General features: G+C 44.5%; 1 protein-coding gene across 1 annotated transcript; it reads right to left on the reverse strand.

Annotated features, from left to right (window-relative positions):
* Window positions 1-226: 226 nt before the first annotated feature.
* On the reverse strand, window positions 227-17,284 carry zgc:86896 (actin-related protein 2/3 complex subunit 1A-A). Its single transcript, XM_015969237.3, has 10 exons — window positions 17,150-17,284; window positions 16,618-16,724; window positions 14,924-15,028; window positions 14,405-14,627; window positions 3,668-3,775; window positions 1,420-1,626; window positions 1,236-1,311; window positions 818-1,008; window positions 585-675; window positions 227-327 (listed from the first exon to the last, which is right to left on the reverse strand). Exons 2-10 carry the CDS (start codon window positions 16,679-16,681, stop codon window positions 322-324), a joined length of 1,071 nt encoding a protein of 356 aa, XP_015824723.1. The 5' UTR covers window positions 16,682-16,724; window positions 17,150-17,284; the 3' UTR covers window positions 227-321.
* Window positions 17,285-18,989: the final 1,705 nt, after the last annotated feature.

Raw genomic sequence — 18,989 nt, forward strand, 5'->3', positions numbered from 1 at the left:
CCGGTTGTGTCCCCCCTGCCTTCTGAAGTCAAAACTACGCTCATGGGGCTAGATCATGACTGCAGGAGTCCCCTGGGCATAAAAGGGCCCAGAGCATTGGATGGACTTGGTACATAACCTGAAGAGAATCCTGTTGGATTAACAATATGATAAACTGACTATAGCGTGTTACTAATAGTAATGTGTCAGCGCTCTGAAAGTTCATCAAGACAGCGTGAAGGAGAAGTCAGTTCAAAAGGCTCTTTATTCACATGAAACCAGGTTCACAGAAATCCAGAACGAACAGAGCCGATCGGGCCACCGGCGCCTCCAGAACTTACATCAGTGCTGCAACATCAGAGAACAAACGGGTTAGAATAACATGCATCAGATGAGCTGCTGCCATTAATGAACCATGTGGACTCACAGTGTCCAGGAACAGGAATGTCACTGAAACCCTCGCTACCACACACGTTTTATCATACTTGTTACGACTTTAGTCCTGCTTCACCGGTTTTAGATTACACCAGTGGTGAGGAGAGTAAGCTGATATAATTTAATCCTAGTTTGATGATGAGACTGAAAACAGCACATCAGATACGAACCTTAAAAGTCCAGATCCCCACGGCTCCGTCCAGACTCACGCTGCTGAACTTCTCCACTTTGCCTTTCTCCCCCGACACGATGCACAGCTGCCTGCAACGGTCACAAACACAAGACAACATTTTTATTATTGCTGCAGATGTGGTTGCTGTTACTCGTGACGTTTTGACACCAGCCACTAGAGGAAGGCAGTTTCCATGTCTGCAGCTCCAGTCTAAAGGGCGGGGTTTCTCACATGATGCTGTTCTGGTGGAGCGTGTTGAGCTCGTTGCTGTCCTCCTCTGTGGCCTTCTTGTCCAGGTTGCGGAAGTGTTGCATGGCTGACATGCTGCCCTTAGATGTCTGCTTGGGGATGTCCAGCTTCTTCACAAACTCCAGAGCACCAGGACCTTTATATGTGAACTGGTAGGGGCAGCAGTTGTGTCCCTGAAGGAGCAACAGATCGATGACTCTAAACTCCTCAGTCAGAGGTCTGAGATGATCTCCAGGATTTGCCCCAATCCAAAGACTTTACAGTAACACTAGTCTGATGTTTGGCTTTTGGCTCAGTTCAAACACTAAATACTAATATTAATAATAATCCATCAGACTTATATGGCGCTTCGTGGGACTTTCAAAGACGCTTGACAAACGAACAAAATGGACATAATTACCGCAGCAACGATCTCAGTGGGACTGACGAATAGGACACTCAGGAGTGGCAGGTGGTCAGTGGTCAGCTGGGTCACCCTGAGCAGGAAAGGAGGGGGTAAACCAGCTGATTAGCCTCATGGTTTCCCTTTCATTTGCATCTTGTCTAAAATGTGATGGAGGGAGAATGATGAAAGCAGCACTCACTCCTTGCCTTGAGCTGCATCCACCACACTGATGCTGCTGTTGTGGGCCACCCAGGCCAGCTGGTCTCCACTGGGGGAGAAGGAAACTCCGTGTACCCACCCACCACAGTCCTTAAGCTCCAGCATCACCTCCCCGAACGGCATCTTGGACCCCCAGGGCGTGGGTCCAGGTTTCTCCTCAATGTCCTTGATGTAGGCTGAAAAAACCCTGAGAACCACAGAAACGTGTCTGAAAGCGTCCGAGCTGTGACTCACTCGACTGTCACGAATAGTAATTATTTAACACCCATGTCCTCGTCTTATCTTTCATTGTACCATTTCTTTGTTGTTTTTAGTTTTGTTTCTTGTTCTTGTTTTTCTCCTAATGTGGGTTATCTGCTGTTAGGACTTTAGAATAGTTGAGGATAACCCACGATGAGTAACGAGCGACGGGCATGTCTGCTCTGATGGCGACTGGGTCTACAAAGTCTGCAGAACATCAGAAAAATCTAACTAAAATTGAATACACCAAGAAACGATCACAACGTGTCCATGTTTGAGGACCTTCAATAGCTTTGAACTATTTGTTGAGAACATCCCTTGATTCAGTCTTCACTGGCCAAGTCCCAATTCTCGCACATACACCGTTGCATGTTTCCATCCAGGGGTACGAGCGCGTAGGGCAGGGCTATTCAACTCCGGGCCTCGAGGGCCGGCATCCAGCACGTTTTGGTTTTCACCCTGGTTTAACACACCGGATTCAATCAACAGACTAACAGGCTTCTGCAGAGCCCGATGAGCTGCTGCACAGGTGATTCATCAATCAATCAATCAATCAATCAATCAATCAATCAATCAATCAATCAATCGATCAAAGCTTTATTTATAAAGCGCCTTCCGCAACCCTGTCAGGAAGCCCAAAGCGCTGAACATGGTACAGTTGAAGGTAAATATATTGAATAAATCAAAAATAAAAGCAATTCAAATTACAAAATACAAATTACAAAAAAGGTGAAACATTCTGGTACAGGACAAATGTGTAAAACAATGGATTTAGTGAACTAATGAAAACTGTGAAATAAATTCAACATAAAAGAGGGCCAAAATCAAACATGTTCAGGAAACGCGAAGCGGAGAAGGTGTGTTTTTAGGTGACTCTTAAAGACTGGCAGAGAGGGGGACAGCCTAACTGAGGGTGGAAACTGGTTCCAGAGTGACGGTGCTAGGACTGAGAAAGCCCGATCCCCGCGAGTACGACACCTAGAACGAGGGACAGCGAGCAGGCCTTGGTCAGAGGAGCGCAGAGCGTGTGATGGGGAGTGTCTGTTCAGGAGTGTGGCGAGATAGGGGGGAGCACCACTGAATCTAGTGTGTCGGAGCAGTTATGATTACAATCATGCTGTGTAGGGATCGGGACAGGGCCATATGGGCCATTCCCATCTGTACCTGGTCGGCCCTGCCCTGTTTTCAGGGTACAATGAGACTGTTTTTCAGCCCTCTTTCTGAGGTGGTCTGCTTCAGGCTGACCAGGGCCAACACACCCACTGCTGACTGATAAGCCGGCTTATCAAATTCACACCTTCCATTAGAGCAAGCCTCTGACTGGTGGGTAGAATTAGCCCACATGGGCTTATCATGCTGATTACCTAGAAGCTGAAAATGTCTCTGACTGCATTCCTTGCATACTTAAGCAAAGATGTGTGAAATCAACCGGGCCAGGCTGGGGCCGACTGGAGCTAGCTGGGCAGGCTCGGCCAGGTACAGATGGGAATGACTCATTACATTCACTGCCCACAGCTTTGGAAAATCTACTTAAAGAAACGTGAGGCCTTATTGGGAATGGTAAGTCAGGACCACTTCACCTCTGAAATCCTCCCGACCCAGAGTTGTCCTCAGGCTCAGCCCTGAAGCCAGTTTCACAAACAGGGATCAAACTTTTGAAATTGTTGGCCAACTCCACCAAAACAACTCTGTCTTGTGGAGCTAGTTTGGGCTTCAGAATGAAGTTCTGCTGTCCAATCATCACATTTAAATGGTTTCCATGGAGACCCAAATAAGCCAATGGCAGTTAGTTTTGTTTATCTCATTTCTTCTTACATTTCCTGTTGGATTTTATCATTTAACTAATTTAAAACAAGTCTCAAATTACCTTCTGACTCCACAGAAGAAAGCTGATGATTGTTGGGCAGCCTTCAACATTTAAACTTTCTATTTGTCACAAATAACTAACATTTCAGGGAAGGCAGATTTAAGAGTTTTGGTTAAATCACCTGCAGTGAAGATCTGCTGACCCAGCGGCTAAGAGGATGTTGTTAGGATGCCAGTCCAGACTCAGGACTGTGGAGCACATTGGCTTCTTGATGTGCTTGCTCAGCCACCTGAGAAGAATGAAACCTTGCACTTAATCTGACATAGATCTGTGTAGATTAGATAAATCACAAATTTATTAACTGCTGCTGTGAGACTTTTAGATTTTTAGATCATTCCACCCATTTCCACGTTACCTGTCACCCGTTACCATCCCATGGTGTTTAATATGGGGTGCCAATTGTAAATGACTGGTGCACATTATTAAGCAGACATTTTTTGACATTTAGTAAATTTTTCCAGCATTTAGCAACTTTTGTCACATTTAAAATGTATTTAAATGTCATAATTTCAGCTAATATAAATAAATCTAAACTTAAACGTTAAATATAAATCAGAATGTTAAATCAAAAATTTAAATATAAATATAAATGCTAAATCTAAACCTAAAAGTAAATGCTAAGTGTAAATGTTGAATATAAATGTAAATTTTAAATATAAATGCTAAACCTAAATGTTAAATCTAATGTAAAGGCTAATGTCGTCGGGGTGAGTTCTCCCGTCGCACATTCCATCTTTGAGTTGTTTTTCAGGAGAGGGAGGCGCCCAGCTGCTTCTGGTTAGCAATCAATGGCACTGGTTTCTTTAAGAGCTGGAGAACACACCTCGACGCAGAACAAAACTGGATACTGTGATGGAGGTTCCATACAGTGTTGCAGAGGTGAAATCAGTTATTAGACAGCAGATTCTGGATGAATGGCAAGAACAATGGATACGGGAAGTGAAAGGAAGACATTTATACAAATTAAAGGGAAAGGATGGAAGAATGGAAATCATTCAAATGAGTGACAGAAATCAAGCAGTGATAACAAGGATGAGACTGTGACATACAGCTTTGAACAGTACACTTTTTATTCTTGGACGGCATAATGCTGGGATGTGTGACTGCAGTAGCGGTTTTAGGCACGGGCAGACAGGGCAGTTGCCCGGGGCGGCATTTTTTCATGACACAAAAGGGGCGCACAGGCGCTAAGTAAAAAAAAATGAAAAAAAGAAATCTGCGCCGCACCGAGGTTTTCTCTTATCGGTTATATGACAGTGTCTGGATTGGAAACAGCGAGTTGGCGCCCCCTGCAGCTGCAGGCGCTCCTGCTGACCGAGAACGTTCACGTGCTCCGTGTGTGTGTAAGAAGAGGAAGGGGAGGGGTGTGGCGGGGGAATTCACCTCTGCGTCTTTCCAAATGAAATGCGCGGTTAGGGGCTGAATCAACTGTATTAACATGGCTAAAGTCAATCACATCTTGATGTTCTTCCATTTAACGCACATTTGATTCATAATATCATAAACACAGGCCTATCGTTCTTTCAGGTGTTTCTGAATTGTGTGAAATGACCAAATAAAAAAAGGAAAAACAAAACGATCGAGGTCAAATTGTTTAGTCCTGACTAAAGGAAACTTATTGAGTCAAGAGCCAAACAGAAGAGATGAACATAAAAAGGCTAAAACCACCAGGTGCCCGATTCAGGAAGAAAAGAGGAGATGATGCATGTTTTCAATTTTTTGAACCAGGTAACTGGGATTTTAACGGTTAAATTCGGTCAACTAATTGCTAACAGAGCTAATTGGGCTGAAATATTGAAACGGATATTCAAATGGTTCGAAAAAATTCATTGAATCGTTTTTTACTGATTCAAACTAGGATTTGTTAAATGCTCGCTGCAGCCTGTGGCCTGCCTGAACAACAACACATGTTGATCATGTTCACATAATAATAAATAAAACAACTCTACAAGCAGAAGAAAACTCCCCAGTCACCACTAACTATCCTGTTTATTTATTGCAGATGCCTGCACTGATTATTTTTACATGATTTGTTCTGTAAAAATTGGCATTTTTGGTAGTCTACAGTTTTTTATGTTAGTTTAAATTACAATTTCAGAGGCCATTCTAAAATATTATAGATCATGATAAAGATCTATTGGAGATCTACCCCAACATTTGGACTGCTCTGCCAGTCACTGTGGCTCAAGCTGAGAGGAGCTTTTCAAAACTTGATCAAGTCATACCTGAGGTCACCTATGTTTCAGGGGCGGCTCACTAACCTGGCTCCGATTAGTATCAATCACTCAGTAGGGGAGCAGATTTCATATGATGACATTATTGATGACGTTGCATCAAGGTTAGGTTTTAATTTTAGTTTGTGTTTTCTGTTCTAAGTGCAATGCTGTAGTGATTATCTTTAGTTTGTTATGTGTGAAATATTTTTGCTATTTAGAATATTTATTATATATTATGTTCATATATTCTTAATATTTAGTTATTGTTTGTTTTTGTATATTTGATTCTATATATTGTGATACAGTATATAATGTATATTGCTTTACATTCTGACAACTTCATAGTAATTAATGTAAATATGTGCAACTTAGAAAAATGAATGTTCAATAGTCGTTCTAATAAAACATGCCTGTTTGTAGAAAACATGCGTGTGTTCGTGCAGGTGGGGTGGTGTGGCGGTGGGTGGGGGTGGGGGTGGGGGGGGCGCACAAAGGGTTCCTCGCCCGGGGAGTAATTCCATGTAGAACCGCCACTGTGTGACTGTGGACTTGATAGGGAAACAGTAGAACATGTATTATGTGCTTGTAGAAAATATGTGGGTAATAGGAAACTGTTGGTTAAAAATTGGAAGTTAAAGGATATAAGGAATTTGAATTGGGTATTCTGTTAAATGGGGGACTAGTGGTGTATAATAGTGATGATGACGTGAAGCCTTTTGAACCAACAAAGCTTTACAATCCAATTGTATTGAAAAAAGGTTCAAGGTTCAATGCTTCAAAACTCTGGGAGGACATCTGCTGGTTAATGTTTGTGTTTCATTGTATTGTCAGCCAATTCTACTGAAAATGAATGGTTTATTGAACTTTATGGACAAATAAAGCATTAAAAAGCTTCCTCAGGATCATATAATAGTATCTTGAATTTGAACATTACATTAAATATACTAAAATTGCTTTTCTTGGTGTGAATACTTGAAATGAAACAATGTTTATTTTTATGGGCTACGTGATGAAATATATCTAATTTACACATAATAACATTCTCTACATAATATTTTACTTTTCACATTTCTATTGGATTATTAGGCAGGAATAATTAGCTCAATTTATGTATCTTTTTTAGAAATAGAGTAACAAAATGAAGATTAGAAAATTCACATAAGGATAGGACATACTAAATTCCATTACACGTACAACCAAACTGAAAAGCTCATCAACTATTATATTAATTACCAATAAAAGAAGAAAAATCATACCAAACTAGATTTTAATTTAATTAAAGGAAAATGACAGGCGGTCTAAAAGATATAGCCCTACAATATGCACCAAGTATTACGACTATAAAGGTAATTTACTAGACTAGACCAAATACATTTTCAAATCTTATTTGGAGAGATTAAAATGAAACATTCACACATCTCAGAACGCCCTCTTTTTGCTACAGGGTCCATTTTTGCGACTCGGTGTTTTATCACTGAATACTGAATCCTGAACCGTCAATCTCAGGTCATACAAACCAGTATGGCAGGCCAAATGATGAGCATTTATTCTGATATCAGGACATCAGCCAGAATTGTCATGAACATGTAAGCCTTCTGTCCACTAGTTAACTAGTTAGCCATGTTTGTGTCAACTAGTTAAATATCGAGGGTGAAAATGTGCCCACTAGTTAACTAGTGACAGCCGAAATGAGCACTAGTTAACTAGTGAACACATTTAGGCTTCAGTAGTTAACTAGTTGGCACAAAAACTGCTCACTAGTTAACTAGTAAAAGCAGAAATGCATACCAGTCAGCTACTTGAAGGTAGTTGTCTCACTAGTTAACTAGTGAGGGTCAAAATGTGCACACTAGTTAACTTGTGGTAGACATAAATGCACACTAGTTAACTAGTGAACACACTGAGCAATACTAGTTAACTAGTAAGATATGAAACATTTTAACTAGTTAACTAGAGAGAATTTAGGCCTTACTAGTTAACTAGTTGACATTTAGGCTGTCACTATTTAACTAGTTGACACAAACATGGCTAACTAGTTAACTAGTGGACAGAAATGGCTTACATGTTAATGACAATTCTGGCTGACATCCTGATATCAGAATAAATGCTCATTTTGCTTGCCATATTCTTGCGCCTCTCGGTTTGCGTTGCTTTAAATGTTTGAAACAACGTGTGAAGCGGTCACGTGGGTGGAAGGGTGAATGAAGCATCGTTGCTCATTGGTCACGTGACTTTCAGTAAACAAATCAAGCTCCGACACAGTGCTTTGCTCTGCGGTGGTTCGTTTTGGTGATACAAGCTTCGAATCCTGCGTGTCACAGGTAACATCACTAGTGTATAAGTTAGGCATAGACTTTTTAAGGGACAGTGGATTACTTGTTAGAATTTAGGTTTTTTTTTAAGTAGGATACTCCCTACTTGGACTCACACTTCTATTCAGTAGATGGCGGAAATGCACCTGAAAGTTGGTTGCCACCCGCCATTAAACAAGAAGAAGAAGAAGTAGAAGAACCTCGACGCGGGATGATTACTACTACCCGGTAGATTCCAGCCTCATGGTGCTTTGTTTTCTTGAGCCTCTGGTGATTTTTCTGGATTTATATGCTTTGTGTTTTTATGCTCACACCTGCTTCAGGAATTTTGGAGAATCTCTGTTGAAGGAACTCTTTGGATTCTCTAAACTCGTCAGGATACTCACCGCCTCTACATAACCTTCTGGACACAGCTCCCCAGTGTTCTCCATCTCTCCAGTTGCTCCACTTCTCTATTTCCCACACGCTCCCTCTCCTGGATATAAACACCTCGACTCACCCAACTCTCGACCTGCCCCTCCCTATTCCTCCTCATCTCCTTTGCCCAACCCTGAGTACGGACTTTATTCCATCCACTGGAAGCTCCAGTGCGCTTTTTGTTCCCGTTTATTAATAAATTCCTTATTTTGATCATTATTACATGTGAGTGTGTTGATTCTGCATGTCCTGGGTTAAACTCCTTCCCCAGACCATGTCAGAATCATCCCGCCAACCCGCTAACCCAACAGACTCAACCCTCTCAGATCTTCTTCAGAGGATGTCCCAACAGGAGCATACATTACCACTGCTTATGGATCAGCTCAATGCAGCCCACAATCATTACCAACAGTTGGAGGCCCTGGTCCGGCAGATCCATCACCGGGTTACGCAGCCGCAGCCACAGACTTCAAGGTTGGAACCTCAAGCGGCCGCTCCTGTTGCCTCCAGACCGGGAGTTACTGTTCCCACGGAGTTCACCCATTTTCGTCCAGCCGTTTCTCCTCCTTCACAGACATTCAGCGGTGAGTTTGAGGAGTGCCACAGCTTCCTGCTCCAGTGGCGGCTTGCGTTTGAATGCTCACCTGGAGCCTTTCCCACATATTCAAGTAAGATTTCTTACGTTATTGGACTGCTACGTGGAAGAGCACCTCGACTCACCCAACTCTCGACCTGCCCCTCCCTATTCCTACTCATCTCCTTTGCCCAACGCTGAGTACGGACTTTACTCCATCCACTGGAAGCTCCAGTGCACTTTTGTTCCCGTTTATTAATAAATTCCTTATTTTGATCATTATTACCTGTGAGTGTGTTGATTCTGCATGTCCTGGGTTAAACTCCTTCCCCAGACCATGTCAGTTAAATCCAAATGTTAAATGTAATCTAAATGTAAAAGTTCAATGTATACCCAACCGTTAAATCTAAATGAAAAACTAAATGTTAAATATAAACCTAAATTTAAATGTTAAACGTAAACGTTAAATCTAAATCTAAATGTTAAATCTAAATAAAAATATAAACATAAATATAAATGTAAATGTTAAATCGAAATCTAAATGTTAAATCTAAATTAAAATCTAAATGTTAAATCTAAATAAAAAACTAAATGTTAAATATAAACCTAAATATAAATGCTAAACGTAAATGTTAAATATAAATTTAAATGTTAAATATAAATATAAAGGTAAATGTTTAAATCTAAATGTTGAATCTAAATCTAATTGTTAAATGTATATCTAACTGTTAACTCCAAATTAAAATCTAAATGTTCAATCTAAATCTTAATGTAAATTTTAAATCTAAACCTAAATATTAAATCTAAATGTTTGAGCTAAATATTTCTGTTATATGCAAATTATTCGTGTGTGGCCGAGCCCACAAGAACGCTTGGCCAATTGAGCTTACTTGTAACTTACTTTTGCTGGACGCTGGCTGCACCTGTCCCTTATTTAAGCACATTCAGCCCCCAAAATAAAAAGGTCTGTGAGATAACTTTTACAGCCAGTTGCCAGTCAGTAATGCCACAGAGCATCATTAGCACTGCAGAGGGATTTTTTTTTTAAGTTATCTAGTTAGTTCAGAAAACAGCCATTTTTATTTTTTACATAATTTTATTTGTAAAAGTCATCTCATTAATTTGGAAAAAGAGAGCTTTTAATTTTTTTCCATAAGCTAGAGGTCATGCTAGAATAGTAGACAGCTGTTTGCAGCTGTATTTGGTACTGTAAAGCACATTGAGTTGCCTCGGTGTATGAAATGTGCTGTATAAATGAAGCTGTCTTTGTAGGATGACATATACACAGATGCGATGATCCTCTCATCAGGGAAGCGTTCAGCTTGATCAAACATCAGGTTAGAATAATAAAAATACAGCCTGTCACCCACAAACTGAATTACTCATCTTTCATTTTATCGTAAAAGTAAACGAGGCAGAGATTACGCTGTATTGCTGTTTCTGGCCAGCGCACACTCCCAACGCAGGGGAAACAAATTCCATCAGGGCTAACTATATTGCTACAACCACAGACATATATACATAGACGCCCAAGTGGACTGCCGAAGTGGCCGGCCGCCATTTTAGCTAGGTCTCCATTCACCCCCAGTGCATTCATTTCTACTGAGGAAGGTGTTACCCAACTAAAAAACACATTTTATCAAGCTTTCTCACAAAATCAGACGCATTGTGTGGCATGATAATTAAATTGTAAATATAATAAATAAAAATAAATTAACATATAAAATCCTATCAGGTGGTCTAGAAAGTCACTAGTCACGTGATTTGTTTTCAACAGTATGCCAGTTTTTTTAAACATAGGCTACTGAGAAACGGGCATAGTTGCTCACTCTGCATTGACTTTGGAGAGTGAGGTGACCTAGCCCGGCAAGCCTGACTAAATAAATTATTTTTGACGGCTTTCGGTTGTGGGGCGTTGTTCTACCCTTCTCTTTCAAACGATCGCCGCATGCTACTGGACAATGAACATTGTGACGTGCTCACCGCAACGGATGTCGGTAAATGAGGCAGTCCGCAATTGAAGAAGGTGAACATGCATCCTTTTTTCTAAAAAAAAGAACTTAAATACATCTCTCTGCTCCTGATTCTAATAAAGGTGTCAGGCGTGCTAGTGAGTGAAACGGAGGTGAGGATCCACACGCGGGTGAAGAAGGAGGCAGGCAGGCAGACAGGAACATTAAAACAGGGATTTTAATCAGGAACACGCAGGACAATGAAACAAAGAGCCAACCAGACAAAATGGACTAACAGGGTTTAAATACAGGAGGAACTGGGACCTTGGGTGATTGGGAGACGAGAGGCAGGTGGGAGCAATTAACATGGACACAGGACTGAACAGAATGGGGAGACAGGACAGGGTGTGAGAGTACCCCCCCCCCCCCCCACCACCACCACCACACACACACACACCTCAAAGGGCGGATTCCAGACGCCCACAGGAACACAGAGCAGGGCGGGAGGAGGGGGAACCGGAGGGAGGGCCGAGAGGGACAGAGGGACCGATGGAGAGGAGGCAGGGACCAGTAGAGTCCGGGGGCCTGCGCCTGGGGCAGAAGAGGCGACAACGGGCTCCTGGGGGCCTGCGCCTGGGGCAGAGGAGGCGGCGACGACGGGCTCTTGGGGGCCTGCATTTGTGGCAGACGAGGCGGCGACGACGGGCTCTTGGGGGCCTGCGTCTGTGGCAGAGAAGGAGGCGACGACGGGCTCTTGGGGGCCTGCGTTTGTGGCATAGGAGGAGGTGACGACGGCCTCTTGGAGGCCTGCGTTTGTGGCAGAGGAGGCGGCGACGACGACAGGCTCTTGGGGGCCTGCGTCTGTGGCAGAGGAGGAGGCAACTGCGGGCTCTTGGGGGCCCACGCCTGGTGAGGGCAGGACTGTCGGTGACCTGAGGTGGAGACGCCGGAGGACACGTCGTTGACTTCTGGACTAGAGGAGGCGGCGACGACCTCAGGGCTGGAGGCAGCGGCGACAACCTCAGGGCTGGAAGCGGCGGCGTCGGCCCCTGGGCTGGAGGCGGTGGCGGCGGCCCCTGGGCTGGAGGCGGCGGCGTCGGCCCCTGGGCTGGAGGCGGCGTCGTCGGCCCCTGGACCGGAGGCGGCATCGTCGGCCCTGGGCTGGAGGCAGCGTCGTCGGCCTCTGGGCTGGAGGCGGCGGTGTCGACCACTGAGCTGGAGGCGTCGGCAGCAACCACTGGACTGCAGACGGCATTGACCATGGGACTGGAGACGGTGTCGACCACTGGACTGGAGACGGCGTCAACCACGGGACTGGAGACGGCGTCGACCACGGGACTGGAGTTGGCGTCGACCACAGGACTGGAGACGGCGTCGACCACGGGACTGGAGATGGCGTCGACCCCTGGACTGGAGGGAAGGTGGACCTCTGAACTGGAGGGAAGGTGGACCTCTGAACTGGAGGGGACGTCGACCTCTGAACTGGAGGGGACATCGTCCTCTGGACTGGAGGGGACGTCGACCTCTGGACACGAAGGAGTGTCGAACTCTGGACACAAAGGAGCGTCAACCTCTGGACACGAAAGAACGTCAACCTCTGGATACGAAGGTGCGTCGACCTCTGGACACGAAGGAGCGTCGACCTCTGGACCATCTGCTTCTGGACCATCGTCTTCTGGACCGTCGACTTCTGGTCCGGGGGCGTTGACTTCTGGTCCGGGGGTGTCGGCTTCTGGACCGTCGGCTTCTGGACCGTCGGCTTCTGGGCCGGAACCGCTGACTTCTGGACTGGAACCGTCAACTTCTGGACCGGAACCGTCAAGTTCTGGACCGGAATCGTCGACGTCTGGAGTGGAGGCGGAGCCGCTGCAGGAGGGGCTGCTGACTTCTGGACTGGCCGGCCGGGAAGAGCCTCTAGGGTCACCGCTGGGACTGGGGCGGACTGAACTGGTGGCGCCGGAAACTGGGAGAGCAGGGAGGATAGAGTGTCCAGCTGGAGCTCCTGGAGACTGAGGCTCTGATGGAGTTGGGCCAGCTCAGCTTGGAGACCGGCAAGCTCTGCTGGGTGGACTGCGGGCTCGATCCTTTGGCCTGGAGACGAGGGAGCTGCTGACTGGACCGACACCTTCTCCTGGTGATTCTGGGAGGATAGGGTGTCCAGCTTGGACTCCTGGAGGCTGATGAGCTGACGGATCCGACCAAGCTCCGCCTGGAAACCGGCGAGCTCTGTCAGCTGGGCTGTAGGCGTGGTTCCTCCGCCTACTGATGATGGAGGCGCTGATTGGACCGGAGATGGGACTGCTGGTCTGACTGGGGGCGGGTCCAAGCTGGCGCACCGAGCCGGGGCAGCGGCGAGCTCGCGGCTCCGTCCTGGGACAAGGGGTGACGGCGGAGCCCGGCATCCTTCCCAACACCATGGGCCAACTCCGGGGGAGCACACAGCCAGTCTGGTGCCCACATAGCAGGAGCGGTCCATCTGCGCCTCCCCGTCCAAGTCTCCATCCGGCTCCGGGAGGGTGGAGAGGACCGCCGAGGCTGAAGTTCGGCGGCGACGTCTGCGGCGAGGCGACACCGGAGGAGGAGAAGCCGGTGGTTGGAGGTCAGGAATTGGAGCAAGCACTCCCAGGGGAGAATCTCCCCGCTGGATCCTTTGTTGGGTTGGCTCATTCTGTCAGACGTGCTGGTGAGTGAAACGGAGATGCGGATCCACACGCAGGTGAAGCACTCTGTTGCTTCATCCCGTGCACCAGACAAATAGAGGGCCCTGATTGGCCCACAAAATGGATAAAGTGCTGTGATTGGTCCAGAAAGCTGATAAATCACTGTGATTGGCCCCATCATTGTGGACCAATCACACTGTTCAATCACTGTTTCTAGCTCAACAGCAAGTGAAGTGCAAGTGAGCACAATTGGTCAAGCTTTGTTGTGGGTGCAGCCACACATGGCTAATTTGCATAAAACAGAAAGATTTAGCTCACAGATTTAACATTTAGATTCAAATTTAGATTTAACATTTAGGTAAACATTTAACTCTTACATATAACTTTTACATTTACATTTAGATTTAACTTTTAGTTTTAGATTTAACATTTACGTGTAGTATTTATATTTAGGTCTAGATTTAGCATTTAGATTTAGATTTAGATTCAACATTTAGCTTTAGATTTAAGATTTAGCTTAGCCAAAATTATGTGACATTTAAATATTATTTTAAATGTGAAAATAATTGCTAAATGTAGGAAAAATTAGCTAAACATAAAAAAACGTCTGGGAAATAATTTGTACCAGCATAATTTAGACTTGGCACCTCATAGATTAATGCTAAGACAAAGATCTGGTCTACTAAGTAAATGTCATTGTTGAGAGAGGGACGTCAGTCTGGCTCACCAGTCATTCTCCTTTTCAAAGTAGCAGACAGAGATGAGTCGAGCTCCACTGCCCAGGGCAAACTTGTTTTCCAGAGGAGACCATTTCACACAGGTCGCTGCACGGTTGATACGCACCAAGACCAGGGTGGGCTTCCACACGCCATCTTTCAGGCTCCACACGTAGGCATTCCGATCCGAGGCACACGTCACAATACGGTTGGACTCTGGTGCCCAGTCAACCCCTGTGGACAGTGGAAGAGCAGCCAATGAGCAGCTGTGTCTGTCACTAAATAAAGCCAGTGTTGGTTAACCCCCTCAGGCTCAAAATAAGTGTTGATAAAAGGACGAACAACTAAGTCCTTCAGGGAACTTCTGAGTTAAAACATGCTCATGAGACACGTATGTGGAGTAACCAGGTAGGTAGGTTTAACGTTGCTAACCTGCAACGCCTGCCTCAGAGGGTCAACAACAAGCAGAAATGTTTCTTTAGAATCTTTCCGTGTTTGGAAGACACACCTTCCACCTGTAGGTACCCCACCTGTGATACGCCCACTGTGCTCCGTCAGCTCATGGATCTTCATCCAGTCCTTGCCTTTCTTCTCATAGATGTTCACGACATTGTTGTTAGGACTCACAGCAATTTCTACGAGAGATACATCATTACCTCCCATCAGTGAAGCTGAACATCACCGCAGTAGTGATCCAGCTGCACAGACACGTAAAAGAAATATAATTACTGCAGTTTGTGTGTCCTGAACGTATCTACAGCAGAGAGCATGCTGATCCCTCTGTGCTCATTACTGAGACGTCAAAGGGCATGATTGAATATTTCCAGTTAGCCCTTCAGCTGGAGAATGATCATCTGTGTTGACAATATAAAATTGTTTTTAGTCTTTTTGAAGTTACAATATGTTTGTTCTTATGTGCAAACTGTATCAAAACATTTTTATGAATGTTGAGAGTTCTGACATGTTTGAGCGTTCTATATTTTCATGTTCGTGAGCTTTAGAATTGTGGTGTGATTCACACCAAAACTAATAAGTGTTCAAAACCAATGATTGTCCTTAAAAACTGGATGACAGGAAAATATTTGGGCCTTTTTAGGAGATGGAAACGTGGAAACACGATGGTGGTAGCCGTAGTTTCAACCGTGCAGCGGGTTCGAATGCAGGTGTTTGGAATCCAAACCAGCTGAAGAAATATCTCACTGGAGAGGAATGTCGCGTGCGTGTGTGTGTGTGTGTGTGTGTGTGTGTGTGTGTGTGTGTGTGTGTGTGTGTGTGTGTGTGTGTGTGTGTGTGTGTGTGCGCGTGTGTGTGTGAGTGCGTGCGTGTGTGTGTGTGTGAGTGCGTGCGTGCGTGCGTGTGTGTGTTCTCCATCCCCAGTGAGTCATGGTGGATGGCTGCTTATACTGAGCCAGGATCCTCTGGAGGTTTCTTCCTGTTAAAAGGGAGTTTTCCTCTCCACTGTCGCTATATGCTTGCTTAGTATGAGGATTGCTGTAAAGACTCTGACACTAGTCAGTGACTCGATGGGACCTGCTGGGTTCCTTATTTAGGGAACTTAACTAACTGAACTCACTGCACTGATAAGTGCTGGAGGGGCTGTGGGAGTTTACCCAGCGACGAGTCCACGTGTGTTTGTGGATCTGGAGAAGGCTTATGACCATGGAGCACCCTGTGGGCGGTACTCAGGGAGTACCGGGTGGATGTGCTGATCTGATGAAGTCGGAAAACAATTTTGATAACTGATCTTTGGGAAGCTATGAGAGTTAAAACTTTATTCTGAAGAAGCTGAGGAGCAGAATTTGAAGAAATCTTTTCTTGAGCGACATCTCCACAGCCACCACCAGGACCGAGGAATGACAAATTCTAAGCATAAAGCACTAGTTCCACAAAACACAGAGACTTTGACCCCGCGTCAGTCCCGCACACGGTGTCTGCTAACGCACAGACGACTGTCTGAATGCACCACATTACTGCGGTAGAGTTACTGTAAACAACTGGGACGGAGATATGGTTGCATCAAAGCTCTTTTGATCCGTTTCCTGTATTGATAATCAGATTTCTGTGGTTCTCCAGACGCATTAAAACAATTAGAAGAGGAAGGCAGCATGAGCAGGCTGCACCACTAACAACCTCTCACAGAAACATGCAGCACAGAACAGACTAGAAGAGAGTGTGTTTTTTCACAGGTGTGTTTCAGGTTACGACTTGTGCTGTTTTTACGTACGAGTCCTGTCTTTGTTCCAGGCGTGGCAGGAGAGAGGCTCAATACCAAAACTATAGAGGGACATGTCTGAGCAGAGCAGCAGAGATGGCTGGAATGTGGATGAGACACTGCAGACCAGGACCAGGACCAGGATCAGGACCAGGACCAGACAGGAAAACAGGGACAGATCAGAACTTTTCAAAACCAAACTCAATGCTGTTTTATGGTTGATTGAAGCTTTAATTTAATTTAATACTTTTCATCTTATTTTAGTGTCCACACATACCCTATTAGAGCAACACTGGAACAAGAATAATGTCCCAGGAATTAGTCTGTGTTGTATTTGCTAGTTTTGCTGGCACCTTTGTGTAATTTATACACAGTAAAGTCTGATACCTGTAGAATAAACTATCTGATGCTGCTCTCAGTGCAGATGTTTCCTGCTGCGACTTCATATCATGTGTTGTGTGGTTTTCTTCTTGACTGGACCGAATCTAACAATAACAGAGAAAATACTGTTTGGGATTGATACGAGTGGAAGAGCATTACTCACCTTTAGGCTGGTCACCTGAGATAGGAGCTGGTTCGTGGACTCTGGACAGTCGACACGAACAGAGCGAAACAGGTCTGAAGGAAGTGGCTTTGGTTTACTGAAGGGAGTGGAAGGAAGGTGGGTGTGACTGAGCAAACATCTGATCTGCAGCAGGATACAGCAGAGCTGCAGGAGGAAACCATTCCTCTCATGGGTCTGCTACAGGTGTGTTACTTGGATCTACAAACACAAGTCAGTCATGTTTTGGTGACAGAAGCAGGAAAATATTTGTTTACAAAACACATAATATTGGTCCCATCCGTGTCACAATGTGTTAATACGGGTGACTTTTTATATCAGCCTACCTTGAAATAATATGCAAATATTCAAAGAATATATCTGATGTAAGGTCAGATATTTGAACTTTGAAATGCATTAACTGTTTAACAGTTAGGATGTGTTGTCATCACTTATGTGCAGCATTAGTGATTATGTGAGCTAACCTGAGAATCAACCACATATGTCTACTCATATGTGCTGCAGGGCTGAGTCACCACCCCAGCAGCCTGCACACACTTTACACGGTAAAGCAAAAACTAAACGTGTATATTAGGCTGTCACTCCATGAAGAAGAGAGGAAGTCATCAAATAGAGCTGTGTGGCTCTAAGCTACAGCTTCAGACACACAGAGGTCAAGGGATCAACATAAACTCAACCCAGGAGATGCCACTGGTAAAAGAAAAAACACGTTTCTTGGATAAACGATGAAGATGTATTTGAATTTTTTATTTTGACTTTGAAGATGAATCATATTTAAGTTTGTTTGTTCATATTTAACTAAATACAATCAACCTCAAAGCTACATTTTCTCAGCTTAAGAAAACCATGTTTTTCAAGCTGAGATGAGGTAAAATGTGTGTTGAATTGGTAAATCCATGTTTTTGGTTTGTTTGAGGGTTATCGACCTGAAGTCGTTTTCATTAAAACTAAAAGAAGGAAAGACGCAGAGTTGTCTCACGCGTTCTTCCAGGTTCAGGCAGAAAAAGTCCAAGATGATGATTGTCGTTTATGCTCATGGCAACTCAGCAAGAAGACTGGCTGGTGAGGACGTCGTTGATGCGCTGCAGAGAAAAGTGTGCTGCTGCAGAACCTGCTACTTCTATCTGATCATTATGAGTGTGAATTACATTTTCATCAGTGTAGCAGAATATAGTTGGTATATTCTTACACTTTATTAAGGTCTAGAAATTAATCTTACCTTAGAATCAGAAGAGGTTGTTTTTACCACAGGGAGTTTTATTCAAACACTTTGTATTGACTTAGAGACAAGAAAAGAGAGAGATGGGACGTTTAAGAATATTTATTTTATAATTATTCGAAACAATCACCAGGACTAACTCTCTAATGATGGATGAAGATCAATGTGAGCTGAAGTGTTGGTGTGTGTGTGTGTCAGTTCAGAATCTCCATCTGATGCAGGCGAGTCTGAGTGTAAGATGTTCTTTTGACTAACTAACCACGAGGGACTTCAGGAGGAGGAGACATGAAACGCCATCTATGCCGATCTACGTACCTTCGGAGACTCCCATGTTAGATCCGGAATGCCAGGTCCTCGGACCCTCGTTTCGGTGCTGGAACTGATAGCACAGCGTCTGCAGCACGACAAACCAGTCTACAGATAGACTCCCGGTAGCAACGGCAGGTGTCAGCGTCACGTAGAGAGTTCAGCTTTTATTCTGAAGGAACCGTCGTCTTGTTGATAAAACGACAGAATTTTTCCAGCTTGACAGTTCTCAGCTTAAAGTAGAAAATACAGCTGGCCAGTCTGCACTTCACTTAGCGATGGTGGATTTGAGAGCTG

The sequence above is a fragment of the Nothobranchius furzeri genome, chromosome 18 (assembly GCF_043380555.1).
Source record: "Nothobranchius furzeri strain GRZ-AD chromosome 18, NfurGRZ-RIMD1, whole genome shotgun sequence".
Lineage (NCBI taxonomy): Eukaryota > Metazoa > Chordata > Actinopteri > Cyprinodontiformes > Nothobranchiidae > Nothobranchius > Nothobranchius furzeri.